This window comes from Dendrobium catenatum, unplaced genomic scaffold, assembly GCF_001605985.2.
Source record: "Dendrobium catenatum unplaced genomic scaffold, ASM160598v2 fragScaff_scaffold_1055, whole genome shotgun sequence".
Classification (NCBI taxonomy): domain Eukaryota; kingdom Viridiplantae; phylum Streptophyta; class Magnoliopsida; order Asparagales; family Orchidaceae; genus Dendrobium; species Dendrobium catenatum.
Window position 1 is genome coordinate 400,190 of NW_021319517.1, and position 27,093 is coordinate 427,282.

The 27,093-nt window shown below is 35.7% G+C and overlaps 1 protein-coding gene across 2 annotated transcripts in view; it reads right to left on the reverse strand.

Moving 5' to 3' along the window:
• Positions 1 to 25,103, reverse strand: part of LOC110100688 (protease Do-like 7) — a 76,456-nt gene extending 51,353 nt beyond the window's left edge. For both annotated transcript variants that reach the window (XM_020828300.2, XM_020828299.2), the window contains exons 1-12: positions 24,778 to 25,103; positions 24,642 to 24,712; positions 23,353 to 23,487; positions 20,294 to 20,352; positions 20,126 to 20,162; positions 15,501 to 15,626; positions 14,789 to 14,878; positions 11,784 to 11,849; positions 11,641 to 11,697; positions 11,478 to 11,543; positions 1,160 to 1,267; positions 308 to 388 (exon numbers count right to left, since the gene is read on the reverse strand). In XM_020828300.2, coding sequence (XP_020683959.1) covers positions 308 to 388; positions 1,160 to 1,267; positions 11,478 to 11,543; positions 11,641 to 11,697; positions 11,784 to 11,849; positions 14,789 to 14,878; positions 15,501 to 15,626; positions 20,126 to 20,162; positions 20,294 to 20,352; positions 23,353 to 23,487; positions 24,642 to 24,712; positions 24,778 to 24,994 — 1,113 coding nt within the window. In that variant the 5' untranslated portion in view covers positions 24,995 to 25,103. The remainder of the gene's footprint in view (positions 1 to 307; positions 389 to 1,159; positions 1,268 to 11,477; positions 11,544 to 11,640; positions 11,698 to 11,783; positions 11,850 to 14,788; positions 14,879 to 15,500; positions 15,627 to 20,125; positions 20,163 to 20,293; positions 20,353 to 23,352; positions 23,488 to 24,641; positions 24,713 to 24,777) is intronic.
• Positions 25,104 to 27,093: the final 1,990 nt, after the last annotated feature.

The following is a 27,093-nucleotide window of genomic DNA, read 5'->3' on the forward strand; positions in this document are numbered from 1 at the left end:
AAACAACTAACATAACTGCAACTCATAAATTTCATGCTCCGTTATTACAAAAATAAAGGATACATGTTTCAAGTTCCATCTTTTTTAAAACGTAACCAAATAAATACTATTGCTAATTCAAAAGAATCTACTTTGTTGGATACGATGAAAAGACCAACCTCCAATACGGATGGGCTGATATTGTGTAAAAGACATTTTCATTGCATATGCCAAAACCAAAAAATCACAGCAATAGCGTTAACTAGGTCCAAGTAAAACTCTGAAAGAAGTGCCATTTTAATAATACATACAGTGATATATATTATACCTGCTGATAGGAAAGGGGGTGCAACACAGCGCCACTAACTTCCAAGAAATAATTTGGAGTTATGGAATGCAAATCCTCAACCTGAAGTAAAATAAGTCAGAGTGCAACAACTAAACATGCACATTTAGGAAAAAAAAAGTTCATAGCTTCTTGCTTCATAAACTTAAACCTCTTATTTCCTTCATATCAAATAGGATTGTCAAAAAAATCATTGTTTACAAACATCTTGTATTCAACACAAATATTGGTCTTGCTCGGCTCATCCGATAAGTAACAGAGCCAAACTTGAACAAGTTTTTTCAGCTTACAAAACATTAAAACAAAAGTATTTTCAGCTCATTTATTAAGTGAATGAACATCAAAGACTTTATCCCACTATGTGGGGTCAGCTAAATCAATCATTTTTCTCCATTATGTTCAAATAAATAGAAATAAACATATTTATCAATATTTATTTATATACGTAAAGGTTTAATTTACTAATGTAATTCACTATTAAAAACTGTTATATACACTTTAAACATCATGGACAATACATGTTTTATTATGTAATTTTTAAAAAATTGTGTAACATAAAAATTACAAACTTTCACATATAATTGAAGTCATCAATAAAAAAATTATCAATGCATTTCACAGTTATCGAATTGTCGTTCATATTCATCCCAATAATAAACGGAATTATTCAGCTTGTTAGCAAACTTGAGCGTATTTGTGTCCGGCTTAGTAATTATTTAACCGAGGTGTACAAGAGTTTCAGCTCATTCATGCTACGCTCGTTTACATTGCTAATGACCAAAAGAAGAATATGCAAAAGCTCATTAATTATAATAGGAGAAACCTTGAGTTTACCATTAATTTTACTATCAAGGAGATTCCACCCCTTTCAATCTGCAACTCGATCTCACCATTGATGGAATCATCAAGTAATGTCTCCAGTTTAAGAAATTGTGTAACTACCTGTGCTAAGACAAACGCTAAGACAAATCAATTCACAAAAGCAGAATATGTTCCAACTATTATAATAAGCATAAAAACAGCTCACAAGAGATGCTTCAAAAATAATAAGATATGAAAATATTCTCTAAGTGTTGTAAAAAGTACTATGAACTCTCAAAGCAATGTGGTTATCCAAAAGCCAAAGCACTAGATTGCTCCTCTGGGTGCTTGCTTGATGAAATCAAGAATTCTGTACTTTTTATTTTGTTTGAACATTAGTATATTCTGTTTTCTATTTTATTTTCTTTTCTTTTTTAGCTATCCAATGATGGGAAAGCATCCAATGATCATGGTAGGTAGTGCATATGGTTCTACTCCTTTGTCAGTTTTCTTTCTTGTGTGTTTTTTTTTTGTATTCAAGTGATATAGGCTCCCTATATCCCTTGTCTACATCATTACTCAAGCAGCGAAGAAAAACTATACTGTTTATAAACTAATTTTATGTATTATGATAATTTTTAAGAGTATAGACTACGAATACTATAACAACAACAACATCATCAAACCTATATTTCATTACGTGGGATCAGCTAGATGAATATTTTTCTCCATTATGTCCTATCAAGAGTATAGACTAAGAAACATCACATTAAAGTAGGAATGAGAAAATTAAGATTTTTCAAGATCCACTATATCAAGTTCAATATTCTCGTTAGGGATAATCTACCTTACTATTTCATCTTTGACATTATTCACACTCTTTTTCATTCGCAAAATTCTTATCCTCTATTTCCTCCAATTGATCCTCTTCATCCACACGAAATTCTTGACTAGGTTGTACAGATTATTTCCATGTGTAAATATTTATTTCGAATACTCTTAGTAATCATTTTGTATCATCTCTAATCAAATTATCATAATGAAAAACTATTCATTTACAGTATTATCACCATTTCTTCAATAAAGGTAAGGAAATTTCTTAGGCATGCCTTATTACACTTTTGCTGCTTGAAAGTGTATGACAATTGTCTTACCTTTCCCATCTACCTGAGCAGCTCCTAATTCAACTTTAACATCACAATTTATTGAAGTGGATATATACTCATAGTTATAGTAATTTAAAAAACTTTAAAGGACATTTCAATATTCACCAAAATAATTCTTTTTTATGATTTCACCCTGCGCTTTTTTTAATTATATAAACATTTTATGGGCTCTAAGTTATAAGACTGGATTAATGAATTAAGGTAACGGTAAATGGAGGTTCACCGTTATTTTTCTAGGTGATTTGAGGAATGGAAGAGAGTTTTCAAATGCACATTTTAGCAAAGAAATTCATCGTTATTTAATACAAGCTTCTAACTATAGAGGGTAACAGTGCGTGCCTATGGATAATATAGGGTATTGGAAGGGGTTCATGTGCTTATCCTTAACCTTGTATTTGCAAAAGAGGTTATTATTTTCATGACTCCAATTGCTAAATATACATTTATGAAATCACACACAACTTTTTTTTTCCAGTGAAATAAATGTGTGCTTGTGGGCTCTGAAAATTCGCGTCCCGGCCACTCCGCACCTCTTTATTAACGGGGAAGGGTGTTTTAACGGATTTAGGTTTAAGGGTAAATTTTTAGAAGACAGATTAGGTTTTTAGATAAGACACTATCCAGATATTTCGTCCTTATGTTGCAAGGACTTATGATTTGAGTTCTGGTTTCCGATAGACGCAAGCGCTTATGATTAATTACACCTCTTAATAATAAAAAAAAACTTTACATTAAGGCTAGTGGTTAAAATAGGTCACAATAATTACCTAACATATAATAGCAATAATTTTAGGGTTTGAATTTTAGAGTTTATGACTTGAAATCTATCTCCATATACTTAAAACGGGTGGATGGAGAAATGATAACGGGCCCGATCAAGATTCCATAATCCGTCGTCCTGGGCTATTATGGTCCATGGTCAAAGGAGATAGTCGACCCAACTTGACAGAAGGACCCTCATCAGCAACCATGGGTTGCCTCATCTAAGGGCACGGCATCTCTCTGTTAACTAATACTGGCTTAAATTCAACTCTTTAGACAAACATCCGCCCCGGGTCTATAAGGGAACATACGGGCTTTCCCATGATCGTAATATAGTAGTGCCATTTTGCGACAAATTCACCCAATTAGAAGGCACGTGTCACATCTATGCCGGCGAAAAATCAATCGAGAATGAATTGTAGTAGTACATTTCACAAAACATCTGCTCTTTGTGAGTTGAAGTTATTCTTCAATTCATCATCCTCAACAACCGTTGCATAGTATGGATGAATTTTGATTTTACATTTTTAGTGACGAAATTAGTTTTTATAAATTTAAACTTTTAAAAGAATTTGAATTTATGTTTTGAACGAATGATTTTAGAATTTTGTGCATTTTTAAAAAAATAGCTCTCCGATTAAGAGTTTGGTGCAAAAGATCGAAGCACATGCAGAATATATTTTAGCATATTTGCATAAATGAAATTGACACATTAATTAATGCTCCTGCACATCTACATACTGCATTTTGTACTACCAATACATGTATATAATATATTTGACATTTGCAATGCACTCGTGTGACCTATCGTATAATTGTAATATGTTTGAATTTAAAATTTGTTTGGTGGTATGTATAACTTGCTTGTGTAATCACTGTCGTTGTTTACCACAACCATTACAACTCTTATTGTCTGCCAAAGTTTTCTTTTTGTGCATTACCTAGATAGCCACTGAAGAACCTTTCATACATCCTCTTGCTGCCTTGTCCAAATTGGTTGTTTATTATGACTTCTACCTTTTTGGAGATATAACAGCATATCTTTCATTCTCCATTAAAAAAAAAAATCTCAATGACACTAAGTTCATCATCTTAATAAATTTTGTGACAAAAGGTATATTAGTGTCAACAATAGGAATCAATATGATATCTGATTTAGGTTCAAAAATAGTCTCATGTACAACCTTCAACAAGAGGTTCGATTAATAATAATTAATCTTTATCATTAAGTTCATTTACAGATCATGAATCATTACAATAATAATTCTTATAAAGCAACTCATCACAAAGACCATGTTTCTAAATTGATGGAGGCAACACTTATGCTTGATTTTTTTAAATTGATTAAGAGGCTGTTTGGTTGGAATACAATGTGGCATAAAGTATTCCAAATGCATTGGTTTTGAAAACTTTGGCGTTTCGTCGGAATACAAAGTGGAGAAAAGTAAATGTAGAGTAAATCATTTTAATTCATTTTTTAAGTAAATCAAACTCGCCCAATTTTTGTGTGAGAACTAACAATTCATGGACAATAATTTTCCATTTTTTATGCAGTTAATTCTAAATCCCCAACATTTAAGACCATATTCTAGATTTATTTCTTCTTAAATAGCTATTTCTCCACCCATTTATATATAGATTATTTTTCTAAACACAGAATAAGAGAACAAAATTAAATCATAAAACCGTCTCGGAAGGAGAGGGAGGAAACAGTCTCTTCAATTTCACCGGTAACTTGTTCTTCCCCTTCCTGGCCTTCAATGGTCTCTTCATCCTCTTTCGCCGCAGCTAGGTCCGACTCCGCGCACAAGCTCTAGCAGCTTAGCACCTCACGCTAGCGTTCTCCCAGTCGGGTTCATGGGTCGAGTCAGGTCAACCCGGTAACTCGGCAGATCAGGTCCAGGTTAAAATTTTTGACCCGTTTGTAAACCAGGTCAAGTTAGGGTCAACAGGTTTGGTTCCAAATCAATTTGGGTTAGACCCAAACCCGACCAGTTGACCCGTTTTGAGTGCCTAACAACTAGCCTCAATCACAAATTCTCTCACCATCAAGTGGGGTAATTAAGTATAAAGAATTGCACCTATGGGAAACTTGGAACCATATTACAAAGTCAACTTAAAATAAAGGCGAAATTGCTAGGTAATATCTTATCTCCAATCTGATAGGCTTTCTAAAAAATTGATGATGTAAAACCAGGAATTGAATTTAGAAATTTAACAAAATATTGTTCAAGTGATGAAATTGCAAATTTAATTTTGTTCTAAATTGAAACTTCTCGAAGATCTTAGAATTTGACTATGGTTAGGCAAGAACTTACACCTAAATTAGCAAGACCAAGAAAATAACAATTGTAATAAAAGTAAAGCAAATGAAAAGCCAAATAGAATCCCGCGGTTAACAAAGCGATTGTCTCACCTTGAGGCCGCTCTCATTTACCTACTTCTAGGCTTGTTGGGAGAAGAAGAACCACACGATTGATGAGACCACTCCTAGGGCGAGGGTGCCGTAGATCCGTAGGGAAGAAGAGGTCGGCGCGGGTCGCGGAGGTGGGGCAAAACGACGCCCTTCAACGATCCACGTGTAGACAGAAAAATGATCGTCGATGGACTCCACTAGAGCGGGTAGGATCCGGTCCAAATACTCCTCGACGGTGTCGTCGAAGTCGAATCCGACGTCGAAGAAGGGAGATCGGAGGATGTTCACTCGTCCGCGGTTGTCGTATTCAAACCCGAAATTCCACTCGGGAACCTCCATGCATCCTTGGAGAGGTGAAAGGGTGGTCACCGCAACTAAATCTCCAAGGAGGATAGATGGGGGGCGGCGGGTTGAAGGCTGGATGGGAGGCCGGCGGTGGATGTGGGGTGAGGGGGATATGGGTGCAGGAAACAATCACAAAGCTGAGAATAATTTCAGCTTAGGAGAATTTTGGAGGGGGAATTCGAATTCCAAAGAGGGGAGGAATTAATTCCTTAATGAAAATTAATGGGGGGAGAGGGATATGAGGCCGGCGGTGGGAGGAATAGATGGGGAAGGGATTAAACTGAAATTATTTCAGTTTTAGTCCACATGGGGGGAAAATTAATGACTCCTAATTTGAATTTCAAATTAGAATCATGGGAGTTAATGTAGTAATTAAGGGGGAATCCACCAAGGAGGGGCTGGCGGCAAGCATAGGGAGAGAGGGAGGGATTTAGGGAGATGGGGGAAGGGGATTGAATGCTTGATTTGATGACGTGGCAAAAGTCTTAAAACTCCAAATTAAATTGATTTGAAATTTTTTTACTCATGAAGACTTTCCATATTTGGATTTCCAAATTAGGAAACAATTCAAATTTTGAAATTTCAAATCTCTAATTTGAGGTTGAGGGAAAAATGGGATGATGCGTATGGGAGGAGGTCGTCGGCGAGGTGGTGGGCGGCGGGGTGGAGCTTGGCCGGCGGTGGGGAAAGCCCTAGGGGCCGGCGGCAAGAGCAAGGGAAAGAGGAATTTGGAAGAACTCTCTAGTGGGAAGAAGATTATGCAAAGCAAAGCAAATAATTAAAAAAAAAAAGATAACTAGAGAACTCACTAAGAGATCTCAAGGGGAAGCACTCACCAAGAGAACTTCATGCACTCACAAAGAGAACAAAGCATGGAAAAATTTTCATTCATTCAATAATCCAAATACAATGACAAAAGCCCTTTATATAGGCTGACAAAATAAAAAGCATAAAGACGAAAACGCCCTTGGGCTACAATAAGTACTACTTCCCTCATAGGGGTACAAATGGAAAACATGAAATAAACTCATGAAAAGAAAAACTAAAGCATCACAAATAAAGGCTCTGAATCAAGGCCGTCGATCGTCGTCCCCGGCGATGGTACACATGTCAAAATCTGATGCCCTCATCATTTGACCTGTAAAGAAACTCTCATAGCATATCCAGCTAAGAATTTTAAGAGCCCACAAACACCAAGGAGCCTACATCCAAAATGTCACTTGCTAATAATAAGTCAAATTTGAGCAAGTTGTTCTTGACTTGAATTTGAAATCAGAGAATTTAAATTGACTCAAAATAGATATTAACAAAATTGATTGCCAGAGAGTTCTAGTTGCCTAAATCTCAAAGTGGCTGCAAATCTTCAATGAATTATGATAACAAAAGTAATATTTTATTTCAAGAATAATTTTATTTTTGCTGAATAATTCCACTAAAAGGATGCGAGTGCTCACAATGACATTTCCTGTATTTTTATCCAAATTTACGGGAAAACAATGAATGAATATCAAACTATGTTTTGGTTTATTTCAGGAAAATCATATCTCAAAACTTATATTGCATAATGATGTAGGCAAGGGGGGGTCAAATCATCTTGAAATTCTTCTTGGCCTTGGGATGCTTGATGTTCTCTGTTTGGAGCCTTTGCTGTTCTTGGATTGGGGATGTTTGTTGTTCTCGGTTTGGAGCTGTTTGTTGTTCTCGGTTTGGGGCCTTGGGCTGCTTGTTGTTGTTCCCGTGGTCACTCCCTCTCGGTTTTATCCCCTGGCTGTTTTCCCGTGAAGTTCTGCCCTGTTTCCTATACTAGCTCTTCGTTTCCCTTGCTGGTTAGGCTTCCCGTGGCTTTTGGCTGGGTTTCCCGTAGCTTCTTCTCCCTGTTTTTTGTGCAGATTTTTGTGGGATGTTGTGGTGTCTTTTGGCCTTTCATTTCCCTCTTTTTTATTGGCTTGAATAGAGGTAAATGACTGTTTGGTTTCCCCCTTTCTTCCTATATATAGGGGCTGATTTGAGGCTTAAAAAGGATGTTATGTGAGTTATTTTTGGAAATGTAAACCTGAGGGTTTTGTTGGAAAAGCTTGCGAGCTTATTCCACTTCTTCTTCCTCTCCTTCTTGGGAAAGCTTGCGAGCTTGTCATCCTCTACTTCATCTTGGCTTCTAACCTATTTCTTTTATCTGCAAGTGACCACCTCACTTGTATCTTTCATCTCAAGGAATGCAAGTTTAGGATTTTGATGTAAACAAAAATTTGGGAGAGGGACCCAAATTTTTTATCACAAAAAAAAAATACTTCATATATAAAAGAAACTCACTAAAATACCCAAAAGAATACAAAATACGACAATTGAACCAAAACAACTTTATTTTAATAAAATAAAATGACTTACAAACTTTTAAAATTAAAACGACTTACAAACTTGACTCAATCACTTGACGACACCCTATAGTTGCTTCACTTTGAGAAGAAGGATACATATGGAATGGCACTTGCGGAGAGACGAAAGAGATTAGAAGACCGAGAAGAAAGAGGAGAAGCTCGCAAGCTTTCCTAGAAGAGGAGAGGAAGAAGTGGCATAGCTCGCAAGCTATCCAAGAAAACCCTCAGGTTTCTTTCCAAAAATCATTCACATAACCTTTTTTAAAACAGCCACAAAACAACTATTTATAGGCACAAAGAAGGAATACAAACAGCCACCTAAAAGCAATATTTAAAGTCATTAAAATAGGGAGATAGAAGGCCATAAGTTACTAAGAAGAAGACCAAAAGACTGCAGGAATTCTGTAGGAAGAATGCATAGAAAACAGTGGAAAGGCTCATGGAAATCCTCCCAAACAGCCACCAAACCAGTCCCCAAAAAGCTGTCTAATTTCTGTCCAAAAACAGCCCAAAATTTCCCATAAATGGAGTAATAAAAGCCTTAATTTTCTGCACAGGAATTCCAAATATCACAGCAGTAAAGTCATGGCTCCAGCACAGGAAACAGGGCAGAAAATTTCGGTTTCCAGCATAGGAAAACCAACAGCAGCAAACTTTTATTTAAAAGCCACAGAGAAACTCCAAACGACATGGCAATTCTCAAGGGAAAGCCACGGTTCCAGCACCTTGAAAAAGACATCAATTAAATGGGATAAAGGCCACGGTTCCACCACAGAAAAAGACATCAATTAAATGGGATAAAGGCCACGGTTCCTTCAGCCAATTGAAGGAAAAGTAATGCAGCAGCTCAAGAGGCAAAGAAGAAGAGGAAGAGACAAGTTCCACTCACCTAAAAGCTTGCACCTCATAATGAATTTAGAGCTAAACATTAGCTCATAATGAGCTACAACTCCACATGATAATAATGAGCTTGCACCACTAAAATTTCAACAACTAAGCACAAAACCGAAATCAGCCAAGGCTCCATAGAATTGTGTTGACCCCCCCCCTTTTGCCTACATCAGATTTTATGTCAAAGTTTGTAAGCGTCTTGTAAGTGTCATTTTATGATATTAAAGTTTGTTTTTGTTATATTTTGTCTAGTTTTTTGAGAATTTGTGTCATTTCTATTTCCTAGTAAGATTTAGTTCTTGCTTGCAAAAATTTGGGGACCCTTTCCAAATTTTTGCTTGCATCAAATTGGTATCAGAGCGGGTTAGCAAATCCCGGTGTGTCGAGTGAGTTTTGTTTTTGAGTCAAGTTGTTGTATGAATCTTGGCGTCATGTGAGTTTTGTTTTTTGAGTCATGAGTCATAGTCCATGCAATCAACCTTCGGAAACCTCAGGATAAGATTCAAAGCAACCTCAAGCTTCATCAAGAGATGAATTCTTTCAACCGAAGGAGAATTTAATGTAGGCAAGGGGGGTCAAATCATCTTGAAATTCTTCTTGGCCTTGGGCTGCTTGCTGTTCTCTGTTTGGAGCCTTTGATGTTCTCGGATTGGGGTTGTTTGCTGGTCTCGGTTTGGGGCCTTGGGCTGCTTGCTGGTCTCAGTTTGGGGCCTTGGGCTGCTTGCTGTTCTCGGTTTGGAATTGTTTGTCTTCTCGGTTTATGTTTGTCTGTTATTGTTCCCGTGATCACTCCCTCTCGGTTTTATCCCCTGGCTGTTTTCCCGTGAAGCTCTGCTTGTTTCCTGTGCTGGCTCTTCGTTTCCCTTGCTGGCTGAGCTTTCCGTGGCTTTTGGTTGGGTTTCCCGTAGCTTCTTCTCCTTGTTTTCTGTGCATATTTTTGTGGGATGTCGTGGTGTCTTTTGGCCTTTCATTTCCCTCTTTTTTATTGGCTTGAATAGAGGTAAATGGCTGTTTGGTTTCCCCCTTTCTTCCTATGTATAGGGGCTGATTTGAAGCTTAAAAAGGATGTTATGTGAGTTATTTGTTGGAAAAGCTTGCGAGCTTGTTCCACTTCTTCTTTCTCTCCTTCTTGGGAAAGCTTGCGAGCTTGTCCTCCTCTACTTCGTCTCAGCTTCTAACCTACTTCTTCTATCCGCAAGTGACACCTCACCTGTATCTTTCGTCTCAATGAATGCAAGTTTAAGGTTTTATGTCAAAGTTTGTAAGCGTCCTTTGTTGTAAGTGTCATTTTATGATATTAAAGTTTGTTTTTGTTGTATTCTGTCTAGTTTTTTGAGAATTTGTATCATTTCTATTTCCTAGTAAGATTTAGTTCTTGCTTGCAAAAATTTGGGGGCCCTTTCCAAATTTTTGCTTGCATCACATAAATTAAAATTCAATATTGAAAGAAAATTATTTAAGATGTCTATGAATCCCATTTAGATACCCGTATAAATGTTTGGACTTATTTCATGAAAAAATAATAATAATAATAAATGGAATGCAAAATATGTTAGCCATCTTCAGAGAGTGCTTAGGATTCAACAAGGAAAGATTTACATATTTAACTACCTTACACATGCAAATACTAATAATCTTGAAAAGTAAAATGAGATGAAAGCATGTGCCTTCTTAGTGTAGTACAATTGGGAGGAAAAAATAATATTTTTTTTAAGGAAAAAAATAAGTTAGATGAATGTTTTATCCATGCCTTATCACAGGTAGGTATGCGTTGATTTCGTTCTGTTTTAACCATAAGGAGCATAAGCTTATTGTTTAAAGCAAAAGGGAAATCATGAGCTTGAAGCAAATAGCTTCAAGGCTAGTTACAAGTGTTTACTTTTCTAATAAAAAAAGCGAGCATCAACAAGGAACAGATTAAATTTGTCAAAGCTAGCATTAAATTTTCAGAAAAAAAAAGGAAAACACGAGCTTCATCAACATTTAAGAAATAATTATAAATTCTGATGGTGCATTAAAATAAGAATAGAAAGATGTATGAACTGAACTGTGCAACAATGGAAGTCAATTCACAATAGGAAATGATTGCCTTCAAATTCACACTGAAAGTATTCAGACCTTCCTTCAAAGTAAAATCAGTACGGAAAATATGAATATATAATTTATACTATACAAAAGGTAAAGCGATCAGGGATATAGATGTTTTCCAATGATGATGAAAAAAAAAGAGCATTAGATGATGTGCTATGAATGCAAGCATAATATACCTACCTGAAGTTCCAAGACCTGCTTGTTTAACCATTTACAATGGCATCTATTGATGATACATGCAATAAATATGAAATCTCAAAAGATAGTTTGAAGACTACAACACAAATCAATACAAGAAGCCTCACCTCCCCATTTATGCAAATCAGAATATCACCAGGCTCCAATTTTTTGTATGCAGGGCCACCCGGCACCTACAATATATCTTCAATGTAGAAGAATATGTAGTAGACCGAGAATATCTATAATAGCATTAAACAAACACAACTAAATCAAATATCTTCTACTTACCACGGAATCAACAACCAGCATTCCTGTCTCACCAAGAGAGGACACATTTCTCACGACCTGCTTGTTGTTAGCCAATGAAAGAGTGATGCGTAAGCACATGTGAAAAGCTGCATCAGCAGAATAAGGATAAGACAGCACTATACCTTTTCAGTTTCACTACTAAGTCCAAGCCGGCGTGTTTCATCAAATCCTTTATGAAGAAATGTCACCTAAAGTATGACCGAGTCAATTCAATTATGGTATAGAACAATAATCAAATAATACTATTTATAGAAAACTTCCAAATGTCCTTGAAAATAGTCCATGCTCTACATAATAAAAAGAAAGCACGTCCAAGCAAATCATTTTAAAATATAAATGTGTAGGCAATCTACAAGTTTTCATGAAATAAAACAGAACAAGGTAAGAAATATGCAGCATTTTTCTCGATGCGAACTACTATTTTAATGGGGATGTATCAAATGATTACAATTAGAGGTGTAAGTTGGTTTAATTATCAACTATCGAGGTTCAAATTCAAAGCTTTCAAAATTTACATACAAATGTTATCCGAACACCTTTTAAAAAAAAAGAGTTTAATTATTAAAATGTCATTAAACAAAAAAGTAAAATATTGAGTAGTCAACTGACCAAAAAAAAAGGTGCGGTTGCCACGCAGCAACATAGGTTTAAAATTCCTCTGTGGCAATAAATTAAAGATATTAACCAAATTTCTCACAAAGGCCAGTGTAAATGTATAGAAAATAGAGTGTCCGATCAAATAGTACATTGAGTAGTTAAAAACTCTGCCTTGCGGTGTTTCTTAAGCTTCGCTTGAGAAATATTTCTTATTATTTTGTAAAGATGTTGTAGAGGGAGTAAATTTTTAAAATTGTTGTAGAAAGTAGCTTTCAAGTGCACAAATTTTTTGAAAGCAATGAAAAAGTAGTTTTCAAACAAAAATTGTGATTGCGGTCTGAAAAGCAAAATAGTAAGAAAATTATCCCAAACAAAACCTTATTCTAGTTAGCATATGAAGACTGCAAGCAAAAAAATAAAAATAAAAATCAAAATAATCCTCAAATTAATTGTATGTGGAAAACGTAGTCTCAGAATATTACATTGCTCCAATTTAATCCCTCAACTATACAACATTAATCTAACATGGTCCCTCAAGTTGTAATTGTGATAAAAATTTAATAAATTTTGATCCCAATTTAATCCCTAATGAACAATTTTGAATCAATTTTGTATAGTTGAGGACTAAATTAGAACAATATAATGCTTTGGGACTAAATTTGCTATATATGAGTAGCCGAGAAACTACTTTGAAGATAATAGATGCATTGATGGACATTTCCTCCTTGGAGTGGAAACATTATCATCCCAAATTTATTATTTTACCAGGCAATGATCTTCAAATATAAAATTACGCCATTCATTTTCATCAACAACATAAAAATGTAATCAAACATATGAAAGTAATTACAGATGAGCACCGATAATTTACAAGTTTTAATAAATTCAACTTGCACATGAGGAGGATGTTCAAAAGGCATATAAAAGCGCAGGGAAAACACATAATTTAAATCGTGAATTTAACTACTGAAAATTGTTGAATAAAACATAAATGAAATATATTCTTTAAATTTTTAGTAAAATCTCTTGAAATTAATTCTGAAAAAATAAATTTACTTAAATGGAAATGGCATTTTCGACTTTTTTTTCTTTAAAAGATGGTGCATTCACATATATTGCAGCATTACCACTAATATCCACAGTAAACTTTAGTTTGGTTAACAAAAGTGTAGGTATCTTATTCAGGATACATCTATATTTTGATGCAGAAAAGATTTGGAATAGAAGTATACTCATGTTCTATTTAATATACAAAATTCTACATTTGCTTTAGCTCCAAACCTGAGCCCATCTACATCTACTTTTTCTTTTTAGTAGATATCTCAAAATATAGATAATGCTTAACAATAACATCTGAAATTCATATAGATATTTAGAGTTCATAAGAAAGATGAAGATGGCACTTAACACGTTCAATCTACTCCAGTATATATGAATCCCTACATTAGGGAATTGACAATATTCTCCAAGCTTAAGGAAAGTTGACTAAAATGAAAAACCTTTTAAATGCTATTTGTTGTAACTGTAAATATATTTTCTTAAAAATATTAATTAAACCCACAATTGCAGATCCCATGCCAAGATTTCTTTTTTTTTAAGGCAACAAAATTTCATTAGTATATGAAAAGTTACATGAATAAGTAGCTATAAAAAACTTCCCAAAATAAATAAAAAATAAACAAAATACATTGGATCAAGAAAAAGCTGAGAGAGTAATATCTATCCAAGAGAAAAAAAACAAAAAAAAAAACCACATCCAGACACCTGTTAAGTCAAGAATACATCAACAACACAGGAGACTAGTTGACATCTTAGTTCAAGCTCACAAAAGCGGAGCAATGGCCAGTAGAGCACTAACATTGGGAAAATGGTTTGGCAATCATGAAAATATGCAGAAGTCTAAACACTTTGATGTGGTAAGATCATGAAAATAATATAGTCAAATTAGATTTGGAAATTGGTTGAGAACCTAAAACTGCATAAGCAACCCACCATTTATGACATTCCATAGAGCTCCTCCAAGAATAATTTTAAAAAATTTTGATTAACTAAAAACTGAAGCCGGATATTTGCACGCATAAAAGTCCTATGAAAAAACTGAAGATTGATTGAATAATAAAAAATATGATAAGAAACAGGCATCTAAGCAGCTGGAAACCCAATACAATGACTCTTTTGCCTGAGCGCCTTGGTGCTTTTTTTCTCCAATAAATTGTCCGAGTAACACATTTTTCAGCAGAAACCGAAGTGGTAATTAACATGCCAAACTAACCAGTATTTTTTTCATCTTGGATGACTCTAATGCTAACGACTAACAAGAATCTTATGAAATTTCGAATTATTTACATTGAGAAAACTTTTAAAAAAATATTGCAAAAGACAATTAATTTCATAGGCAAGTTAAACTATCAGAGGTTTAGCTATATCACATCTATACTGGAATTAGATATATCAACATGCAGAAAAACTACTCCATGAATCCAGACCAGAAAACAATAGTAAAGCCAAATAAGGTAGAGAAACAACGAACCTGAAGTGTACCACGAGGGATTTTCACTGCATCCAAGTGGCTTCCAAAGGCATCCCAGTTCTTCTTTATTAAATCTAATGCCCGAACAACCTGCTAATGTCATTCGGTAACACCGAAATTGCTCAGGCCATTTTGGCGTCAAAATCCAAATCAAATGAATTAATCACCATGTATAATTGAAGCTGAATACCATAAAAAAAATGTTATACTAAGTTGCCTCCCCCTTGGAAGTGAATTTAAAAAATAATAATAATATAAGTTCTTACTTTGATCAAGTAGGACCCCCATTGGCATCATGAGCCCGACCCACTTCTGATGGCTTAAGCAGCATTATGCCAAAATGTTAAAAGTTGCATTAGTTCTTAGTTTGAGCTTAGCTAAACTCGAACTAACACCTAATCAACAAGTATAACATGTCCCATGCAAGTAGAATAGAAGAAAAATGATGGAGAAAAAATCAAAGAAAAAAAGAGAAATGATGGAAGAAAGAGAGCATATAGTAATGCACTCTCCATCATACTATGCACAGGCGTATAAATGTTTTCATGGGAAAATTTATTCAATCTAGACGATATGGAGAGTATCAAATGGGATATTTAGAATATAATAAAACAATTTTAAAACAACAATATTGCAATAGCTTCAAGATATGAGAACACAGCACAACGTAATGACTTTGATTTCATAAATGGAGGAAAATGAGAAGGCATGCCCTTTCTAAAGGAAGGAAGAAAGCAGAAGCACTGGATGATTTGCTGCCAGCATTTAAAGCAACTGCTCTTCCTTGACAATCAATCACAGGTGAGCCGCTCGAACCTCCTTTAGTACCAGATGCAGCCTACATTATTACATGAAATCACAAACATAAAGAAATCTTCATTAAAATATCAACAACCACAAAAAAAAAGCTAAAATTTCTTAATGTATTATATTTAGCATGGAATGATTTTAAAAAAGCTAGTTCTCGAAGTTGTCTGAGAAAACACATCATAGATTAACATTGTGGAAAGGCAAGAAAAAGGAAACACAAACATTCTTAATATGCAGAATCTAGCTACCATGCCAAGTATTGGTGCCCTGAAATGCTTGGATATCAACAACCGCAGAAAAGAAATAGAAAGGTTGATTGTAAAGTTATTCACTTCCCTTTGAGCATTTCAAAGGTAGAAAGGTCATGTTGTAGAGAAGGCATGTTGAAGAGAGGGAGAAACATTAGCAAAAATGGCATGTGTAGAGAAGGCATGTTGAAGAAGAACAACTATTGATTAACGCGAAGAAGCACTAGAGTGATGAGGACATCGAAGATCAACGGCTACGATCGTGTCTATTTATTTTCATGTATTTTATTTGTTATTTGTACTTTTTCATTTCTACCCTCACTTGAGGGCTTTGTTTTATGTTTGCCCTAGGGGCAATTGTGTCTTTTTATTTTCCCTCTGTATTTGGCTATTTAAGCCCTCCCCTCCCTCTTGGAAAGGGATGATGAATATTGATATGAAAAATTTCAACTTTGGTTTTGGATCTCTTTGTGAGTTCTAGAGTTCTCTTTGTGAGTTCTCGAGTGAGGAATAGCCTAGGAGAGGCTCAAAGCAATACCCAACAGCCCCTTGGTGGAGCTCTTGGTTTTCTATCGAATTTCTTCTTCTTTCCTCTCCCCTTAGCCGCCGGATTTTTTCCACTACCCCCCTCCACTTGGCCGGCCAACACTCTTTCCCCTCCCCCACCGCCAAAACCCCCAACCACAAGCTCATGCCGCCGGCTCCCTGGCAGCCACCACTCGCCGGCCTCCCTCCCCGCCCCTTAGCCCCTTCTTCCCCTTTTAGCCGCCGGCCTCCCTCTTGGGAATTTCAAATTTGAAATTCAAATTTGTTTCCAAGAAGCATTGAAGACTTTCCTAAAATAGTTCCTTGATTTTAGGAAATCATCTTAATTGAATTTCAATTCAAATTTGAAATTCAAATCTTCCCCAATTGATTACTCATCTATTTGGAAACTTTCCTATTTAATTAAAATCTGAGAATCAATTCAGATTTTAATTAAATCATTGATTAAAGTTGTGGTCCCCACTCTACTTATGACAATTGTGCTCTCCCCTCTCTCCATGTGGCCGGCCCCCTTTAATGGGTTTTTCTCTCTCCCAAATTAAATTAAAAGCTCCACCAAATCAGCCCCAATTACCTCCTCAATTAACGCTCCTAGTCATTAATGAATTAATTTGAAATTTCAAATTAATCTCCCTCCAAAACAACTTGGAGCTGAATTTAATTTCAGTTTTTCTAAATTCCTCCCTCTCCCTCCATCTCACGGCTAAGCCCTCCTCTCCCAAATTACTGGCAGCTCTCCTACAGCCTACTGTCCAGCAGTTTTCATACAATTTCCTGCTGTCCCGCATCGTTGGAGAGACACTCAAGGGCCAAAACTGCACTTATTCTCTTCCCCACTACGTCCAACCTATTCTCTTCCCCACACCTTTGCTGGGGGTGCTGTCCAGGAGGTTTCGGCAGGCCAAACAGCTGTCCTGCTCTCCGAAAACCTTATGATTGCTGTCCTGAGAGTTCGTAGCTGCTGCCCAGGAAATTCTCGGCAAGACGAGCTGCTGTCCTGCTCTCCTAAAACCTCCGGGTTGCTGTCCTGAAGCCCTACAGCTGCTGTCCCAAGGTTCCAGCAGGTTCCTAATGCTGTGTCGCCATCCGGAAGACCTTTATTTGCTGTCCAGATTTTCTGGAAAACTGTGGGGTTGCTGTCCTCTTCATCCAGTGCCTTGGTGATCAAACGGGAAGCTTCGCAATCTCTCGTCTTTGAGTAAACTCTCTCCCCGAATCTTTTATCTTCAAAGTGCTCTCAATTGTGGTCTAGTAAATTCATAACGATCATGTTAATGCTTCTCCGCTAGAACCTAGAAATAGGAAGAGTTGTGTGTGAGGGATCTTTCATAGACTAATCTTATTGTTAGTATTGGAATTTATTGTTGAAACGATCCATGTATGCAATGTCGGATTAAGTTGGCTATCATTTTGAACTTAACTTTTAGTCATGTGATTTAACCTAAGCTAAGTGCTTTTTTTTATATTTATCTTATCGTTCAATTCCGCATAAGATCTTGTTTATTATTGTGCTCTCAAAATTAAGCGTGCAAATTCATTAATTAGCTCATCTTCGCATGTACGTTTCACATCATAGAGTCTAAAATTCAAAACATACTATAGGAAGAAAAAGCTATAGAGCCAAAGGAGGAAATGGCAAAAATATATTAGTGTTGAACTAGACAGTCAAACCTCTTGAGACGAAGTGACGGAGCTAGAAAAAGTAGTGGGAGTGGAAGCACCAATAAAAATCACAAAGGGGTGGGTCAAAGGCATGTAGGGAAGTAATTGAGAGTCAAATTTAGCCCAATAATGTTCCAAAGGATAATTAATATGATTGCAATAAGAGAAACGAAAAAAGTTATTTCCCCTATTGCCAAGACCACTATCAGCTTGGCCTCCACAATCTAGATCACCATGAGACCAATATCAGCTTGGCCACCACAATCTAGATCACCATGATGCCCTCTACCAAGAGTACACTAGCCAAAAAAACAAACAAAGAGGAAGTAAAAAACTCAGTGATTCAAAAAACTCTTGAAAGAGCACTTACAACAATGAGTATTGTAGAATTGGCCATCACCTGATATTGTACATGCCATTAGAGTGATAAAGTTCAAAGAAATTTTTGATAATAAAAATGCATCCAACTTACCCCAGAAGGTACCATGGCATTTTTGAACAATCAAATCATGTTGTTGAAAAGAAAAAAATACAAGAATAGAGGGTGTAGACATTGAAAAATAATAAAATATTATTTTTCTAAAAATAAGTAGAACAAAGAAAATCTCATATTGTTTGGAAATATCCTATAGCATGAAAAGAAGGTCAAATGTTTTCCATTTTTTAAACTTGAAGGCACCAACATAAGACAAATAGAGTGCATTGTGATGGAGTCTGTTTGAGAACAAACAATGAAATGAAAGGTCCACTCGACCATATGAGATAGCTGATACTATCAAATTTGATTATGGTATTGATGGTAGACGAGAGTAGTTTGAAATCATTAAAAGAAGATTATGAAGCCATAACACCATTGATTAGAGAGTCCAAGACTCAAAGTGTTGGCTCTGATTATTGAGAATGGGTGACATTGAAAGTTCTAGCCTTAAGTAGTAAGATAGTGGTGGCAATTGCAATGTCTATAGTAATAGGAGGCAATGACACATGAAACGATGAGCAAGGATCAACAATATGAGAAATTTAAGGGGTGCAAATGCAGCTAGATGAGGTGTATGCAAGTGAGCAAGGTCATAGGGTGCAATGTTGAGGTTGCAAGCTAGTTGAACAGAAATAAAAAGAGGGTGTGGATCACAAATGCTAGGAGCAGGCAGGATTATAAGCGCTAGGAGTGGTTGCGAGAAGCCATAGACATTGTAAGCAAGTTGTTGGGAGTGGGTGAGAGAAGCAAACACTAAGCGTGGAAGACAAAGAAGAGGATTGTACCAAGGTTTGGGATCGAGCTAAGAAAATGACGATGGGAATAAAAAGATAAAGGAAAGAGCGAGAGAGGTGACTAGGGTTATAACTAACCATGCTCTGATACCATCTTAGAGAGAAATTGCTACTAATTATTCAATGGTAACCTCTCCATGTATATAATACAGAAATAAGTACAATAAGCCAAATTTTAAAAAAAAAATGTAATTCACTAACTATATTTAGAGCATTTTAATATTTCCTGCACAAAAACATCATGTAGTCCTGGATGAGAAAAGTGTCATTGCCATTGTCAGGTCCCAAGTCCTGGATGAGAAAAGTGGATGGTTGCGTTAGGTAGTCGACAGCCAGCGTAAAACTTGTCGAACAATAATGACATGAATCCTTTAAAAAATTGTGTTAATGCTAGGGCGTCCCCTGGAAGCGACGCGCTGTATGGCCTGAATACAGTGACAAGTGTGCAAGGGCCGCTGCACCGGCCGTAGTGGGACAATGGCTTGATGTTGTTGTTGTACAAAAACATCATGTAGTATTCAATATACTGAGACATCATAAAGCGAATCCCAGATAGTTGGAATAAGGATAATGATGCTAATATTGAAGTTCTTTGTATGAACATATTATTTTCCATATAGACTAATAACTAAAACCACCAGGAATATGTACATATCAAATTAGTGTTAGAAAGACAAAAAGATAAAAATTTAAGTTGACTATCAAATGGAATGCAATGCATACAAATATACAATGTATTTAAATAAAGCCAAAAGAATTCTCTTAAGGAACTACTTGTACAGAGACCAAAGTAACAAACCTGTATGTAAAATGTATTGAAGTCATTATATCCATCCCTGAATAGCAAACAAAAAGGTGCCTTTGTTGAATAATTAGGCATAGTTTGGTAAAATAACAAGGGTGAGAAAGTGTAGGTCATGCTATCCCATCACATAGATAAAATTCATGCAAACAATATTGAACTTACTTCTTATACTGAGGTGCCTCTCTATCAAGGCGTGCAAGAGTTCCAGCTAGAATTGAGACCTAAAGAATAACAACATTGATTAGAATTGGACAATCTTCCCGAAAAATAAGAAGGTGCTAGAAAATCTTTTAAAAAATTAAGAGATCTGCAACCTCAATCCACAGCCAAACCACAAAATACTAGTCAGGGACATGATGCACAAGTTTTTGAATAAAAAATTAAAATGACAAGTTAAAATTATAATCTTCCTCAAAACAAGTTTAAATAAATGCACTATCACGCCATGGTAGACATGGTGCAGCTTAAACTAAACAAATACCGTATGTCCATTTCAATTTCAACAATCTCCGATATATCGAATATGATAAAAAATGAACCATAATCAACAAGCATTCAAATAAGATATCAACCTCAAACATCGAAGCTAAAGAAAATAGCAAGTATCTAACATTCGTCTAGAAGCATCCAACAAAATGCCTACATAACTCATAGGACAATAAAAAAGTTATTGGAAACGTTCATTCTACAAAATATGAACATCAACTCCTGTCAATGGTGGGAAAAAGAATTAAACGGATATTTGCTCATCTCCACACAAACTTTCTCATCATGGATCTCCTGAATACGTGCAGAAATGTTCAAAACAAACCAAAACATTATACCTTGTATAAGAGCAAATTTGTCATAGCACTTCCGGCAATTCATGAAATTGAACAACAAAAATAATCACCATATAAACCAGAGGTCCATAGACAATTATAACTATCTGAAGTGAGAAAAATAATTTCCTGAGATTGGGCACAAATATAGGAGCTCTATCAAAGATTACCAAATATTATTTAGAACAAGATATTGGGTTGATGTACCTCCAAAAAATATATAAATTGCTACATGAGTATCATCCATTTTGAGGTGGATCTCACATAATAGCTATATCTATAAGGAATTTAAGAGAAGCATATACATCACTTTGATGCACAGATTTCCATGATTTATAGTATTAGAAAACTATTAACAAAACAACCTTGGTTGTCAACAACAAAGAAGGTGAAGGAGCCAAAACCTACACTATGTGCAGTGGTCAAAATTGTACAATGAAGAACAGTTTCCACTATTGATGCAAACAAGGCTGTCCTTGGTTCCCTTTGCTGGTTGTTCGGTTCCTGCATGGCTTTCCCGGTTCCCTTGGCATTTGGTTGTTCAGTTCCTTGTTTTCCCGGTTCCCCTTGTGGTTGTTCGGTTCTGCTCTTGGCTGTCCCGGTTCCCCTTGTGGTTGTTCGGTTTCTGCTGTACCTTTTCCCAAGGGTTTTCCTATTTTGGTTGGTTGTTTGGGCGGCTATTTGGTGTCCTTTGGGCTGCTTTTATCCTATTTAAAGGGGAGTTTTGGGCAATTTTTAGGGAGTGTTATGTGAAAGTTTTTGGAAGAAAACCTTAGGGTTTTTTCTCTAACTTGCGAGCAGCTTCTATCCCCTTCCCTTCTATGACTTCGTCTCAATCTTCTTATCTATTTCTTATATCCGCAAGTTATCATTCCATTGTATCTTTCTTCTCAAAATTTCTATCAATTGTAATGTGTCCTCGTTGTTTTTTAATTATTTTTTGTTTTAATTTAAGTGTTAAGGAAGTCCTTTTTAGTTTTGTTGTAATTTTTATTGCAATTCTAGTTGTGTTTTTTCTTTTGCATATCTAGTGTTTCCCTTCGTAGTTTGGAAAAATTTTGTTTCATCAATTTGGTAAAGTTGTAAGTTGTCGTTGTGTCTTATTTAGTGTGTTAATTTTTTGTCATTTTGAAAGGAAGTCGTATGGTTGTTTGCAACCTTAGCTACCTAAAAATTTGGTTGCATCAACTATTAGCACTCTCCTACTCCATAGTGAAGTTCATAAAAAAACCCTTCACTCAATCAAGCTAGTTCAAGATCATTAGGTTATAATCATTCTCAAACTTTGACTCCGTATGACCCTTCTCTTAACAACGTTCTCCAAGATGAACTATCCATAAACAAAAATTTTCTGTCCAACTTTTTATTTTCCTTTGATAAATTGTTCACTCAACTAGCCAACGGTATGCTATTTGGTTAAAGCATAGTAAAGCTTTGCTTGTTAATTTTGTGCTATGGTATAGTGCTTAAAACAAAAGTGCTCAAAAGATGTGTCAGCTGCTTTGCAAGCTGATTTCCCATGGTCATGGCTCATGAAACAGTAGAAAATGAGGATGTCCGATAAAGCTCTATGCAACATATGTAATCCAAGAAACAAAATTTCTTTTTGACACAAAATGAAAGCAACTAAACAACAATGGTGTATTAAAATTTTACAATCTCTACGTTGGTTTGAACATTTGTAAAGGAAAAATAATCATTTTGCATGACAGCATTAGCATAATTATTCACTTTGCACCAAAGCTGTTTTAGCAGAAAGTAACCTTTCATAAAGAATTTTTCATTTTGAACTGAGACCAGTGGATCTTAGATCGTGGTTCTTATATCTGTCAAGAAAACTCCCATGCAATCTGTAAGCACCTCTGTAAGTGTTGATGGTCCATTCTAAGTCAATATATGGAATATGAAAACAAGCATGCTCCTAGTACATTATGAAGGCAAGTAGAATAGTATTAATAAGAAGGCCCCATGCCATCATCTAGCAATATTTCTTCATACTAGCATCAGATTTCAATAAGGAAAAATTATTTGTAAATAGTGATTTTATTAAACTTTTTTATTGCTTTCTGGCCAAATCAAGAAAGTTCAACAAAAGTCTTTCAAATAAAACAAGGGCAACAATTGTTGCAAAATCAAGGCATTAACTTTTAGCAATCAAGTTAATAGTATAAAAAGTGATATTTCATCACGCAGAACTTAACAGTGTCTGTGAAAAAATAATTTCATTTCAGGAAGTTTATCTTCATTATCACTCACCCCAAATCAAATGGAATCAAATAACAGAAAAAGGAACAATAAAATCAAAATGCATGTAGTTCAATTTTGATGAGATGTGGAAAAATATTCAATACAGAAATTTACACTTTCCTATAATAAAAATAGAAACAATACAGCAAATACCTTTTCACCGCTATCATTGCCCACCACTCGAATTTCTAATCCAACAGATGCAACTTCTGGTGCAAGAGGAATTTCCTCATAGCTAAGAAACTTGATGGCTCCAGGATCAAAACGAAAGAAGCCAAAATCATGTACCTAAGATACCTTAAACTTATCAAATTAAAGTTCGTGCAATAATCAAATACACATATTCAACCAAGCACAAATGTAATCATTAAGCATTTATATCTGAAACTAAAAATTTCTTTTCCAAAAAAATGATGGAAACTGCACAGACAAAAAACAAAATAAATAGCAATACAAACCAATTTTCATATGCTATAAATCAATGAAGAGTCAAACATAAAAATTTAAAAAAAAAAAACACAAACATAATAGCTTTGTTGATTCAAGAAACATAAGCCAAATTTTTAAAAAAAATAATAATAATAAGTCCAAAGTATTAACCAAAAAGTGTTAATTATTGACAAGGTAGGGTAACCTCTATAATGCTCACAAACTGAATATCCATCAGATGGAAAATAAAGCAATTTATTAGCATATAGTTTTATTAATGTGATTAAAACTTCCCTTGAACAAAGCAAAAAAGGTTGTTCATATATCCCTTTGAATACATTACCAGTTTACCACTTAAGTGCCACACATTCTGCATTATGCTATTTGTGCATGGTTCAAGCAGTTTACTTTCCCGTTTAAAGGGAAAATTCACTACTGTTGTTATATCCAGCACAAGAACAATGAGGTTGCATTTTCTCTTTCTAGGTTTTCATTTCATAAGCACATTGGAAAAAAGGAGATAAAGGACCCAAATGACTGGTTATTCTTAGAAAATGCATTTTAGAAAGTAATGAGATTTGCCGGATTCCATCATTTCATTAAATGCAATTAGCAATCAACATGGATTTTAATATCTCCAAAACACCCAAATGCATTGATTATGCTTTCACATATAAAATGACTGTAAATGATTCCCCCACGCACACAAAACCGGGTCCAAACAAAACCTAGGTGTACAGCGCGTAACAGCTCATGTATTCCACATATAATACTTCAACAACGGCACAAAATTTGCACTGAGTACCACCTAAAGAACAAATTCCCAGGTTAAATCAAAAGCCAAGTTTCTAATTTTTCAAGCTTCAAGATCCTAATTTACACCCAGCTTGAACTTTTAGGTGCAACTGCATAGCATCTTTCATCTAAGCACGCTACGGCACTCAAGAAGCATGCAATTACGAGAAGAAATAAAAATTTAAGACAGTGAAGAATCTGAGACAAGAAAATTATACAGGATCCCTGTACACTGGATACACCGGAATCTCCTCCCTGTTAACGAACATTGCCTCGGCCACAACTGGACCTGCGCATTAAGAGAGACCAAATGAAGCACTCTATACAAAAAAATGATACAGATTCCGAAAATACCCGGCTTTACGACATGACGATTGGTAAGGATGATGCCGCGAGACTTGTCCACGACGAAGCCAGTGGCGCAGCTGGCGCCGGCGACCTCAGTGTCAAAAGCTCGAGCGGCCGTCGTACGAAGCACGACCACAGCCGGCACGACTGTCGTCAGTGCCCGCCGCCAGTCCTCCGCCGTTGCCGAGCTCTCACAACACTGCTGCACAAGGTCAATCTCCATGTCCTGATCGACCTCATGCAAACCCTGAAGCCCCCTCCCCACTCGCTCTTTGCCCTTTCGAAGTCTCTCGGACTCTGTTTTTCCTGGCCAAGTATGCTTGTAGGATAAATTATTCAATGTGGGTTAAATTTATGATAGTTATTAAACTTTATTAAATTTAAATAAAGTATTTGATTTTTATTTTTAAATTTAAAATTATATTAATTATTATTTTTTATAAAATTATTTTATTGTATATTAATATTTATTAAATTAATTAAACTGTCATTATCATAAATAAATCTCAATTGATCATGAAGTAGTAGGACAGCTAATATTTTGATCAAATTAAATAAAAATAATATTAATTTACTTAATTTAATATCATTTTAATTTCGTCATATCAAAAATTAATGTTATTTTTATTTTATAAATTAGTGTATATTTCTAATTACACTTGATAAATTATAATTTGCATAAAACTTTTTTTAAATTAATTATTAGTTAAGAACTTATAAATCTAACTAAATATTAGAATTTCTATTTAATCAAAATAAATCTTAAATAATATTTATTTACTTAATTTTATATCATTTTACTTAATTGATATAAATTATTAAAGTTAATTTGGATAACATCATTTATAAATAGATTATGTATTGAGTGGCCACGTTGGTCATGTCAAACCTAACGCATCACAACCCTTTTACTAGCAGGTGTATAAAGTTAAATTAACTCTTTTGTCTCACTCCAATTCATGTCTAAAACCCTTATATCTCTCCCCCTTTAGCTCCTACCTAGGGGTGTCAATTTCGGTCATGGGTCGGGTTCAGGTCGAACTTGAAACTGACCCGATACTATTTGGGTCAACCCAAACCCGACCCGTTTTTACAAATTGGTCAGTTTTTCGAACCTAAACCCGACCTGCTTCGGGTTCTGGTCAACCCGAACGACCCGAAAGCGGGTGCCAACATGCACGGCGGGATGCCAGAAGCCGAACAGCTGGACCTGGAGGTCTTGGACGCGACAGCCGGCAAGCTAGCCAGCTTGGCTAACCCTCACGCGGGTCTGGATACGGTCACATGGGCCTTGGGCTTGGGTTCTCGCCTCCTCAGGACATGCAGGCACGCTGACAAGTGGGGCAATCGGGCAGGGGTGGGATTTTCCACGGGCTGACGGGCAACGAAGGGCAAGCAAGGCAAGATGGAAACGGGCAGCAGTGATTGGTCACGCGGCAGCTCGGTCAGCGGGAAAGCAGGGGGAGAGGGGTCACGCGGCCACGCGGGATTGGCCACGGGCAGCTAGGTTAGCAGGTCAATCCGGGTCATTTCTGGGTTTCCGGGTTAACCCGAACTCGGACCGATTTCTGAAATGGGTTGAAAACTTTGTTTGGGTTCGGGTCAACCCGAATCCGAAATTTCTGTGTCGTGATCGGGTCGTGTCCAATATTGACACCCCTACTCCTACTTGAAGTCATATATAAAAAATGAGGGAAAGAAATAGTAATGGAATCTCGCTATCAAAGGCAATAACAATATGATAATGATATGGGAGTTTGAGTTATCCTCTTTGTTTAACTATATTCGTTATATCTATTGAGCTATAGGATTTACTAAAGCTGATATTTATAACAAACTATTGGTAAAATTACATACTTAAAATATTGTGCATCTCTTTTGTTTATTATGACCGCTTGGTACATCAATGGTCATTTGAATCATTTAGAGCTTCAAACTATAATATCATGATATAGAATGTGGACATAAATTCCCGCAAAAACCTCGTAATCAAGTTAATTTTGAACATTATCTTCAAGCATATAATGACTAAGGCTTCGTTTGGAACGGCTTTCTTACTGCTTCTTAAAACAACTTTTTAGTTAATAAATTTTAATTTTTGCACTATAAAACTACTTTAAGAAACAATAAGGAAGTCGTCTCAAACAAAGCTTAAGAAGTATTCAATTTATATATTGGGATCATTTGAAAGATGGCAAGCATGTATACCAATTCATCTAAAAACGCTAAAGTTGGTTCACAATAACAGAAAATCCCTCACCCTTCATCAAATATGTCTAAAAAATTGCACACTTTGTCTTTTGGCTACTTATTGTCATTATA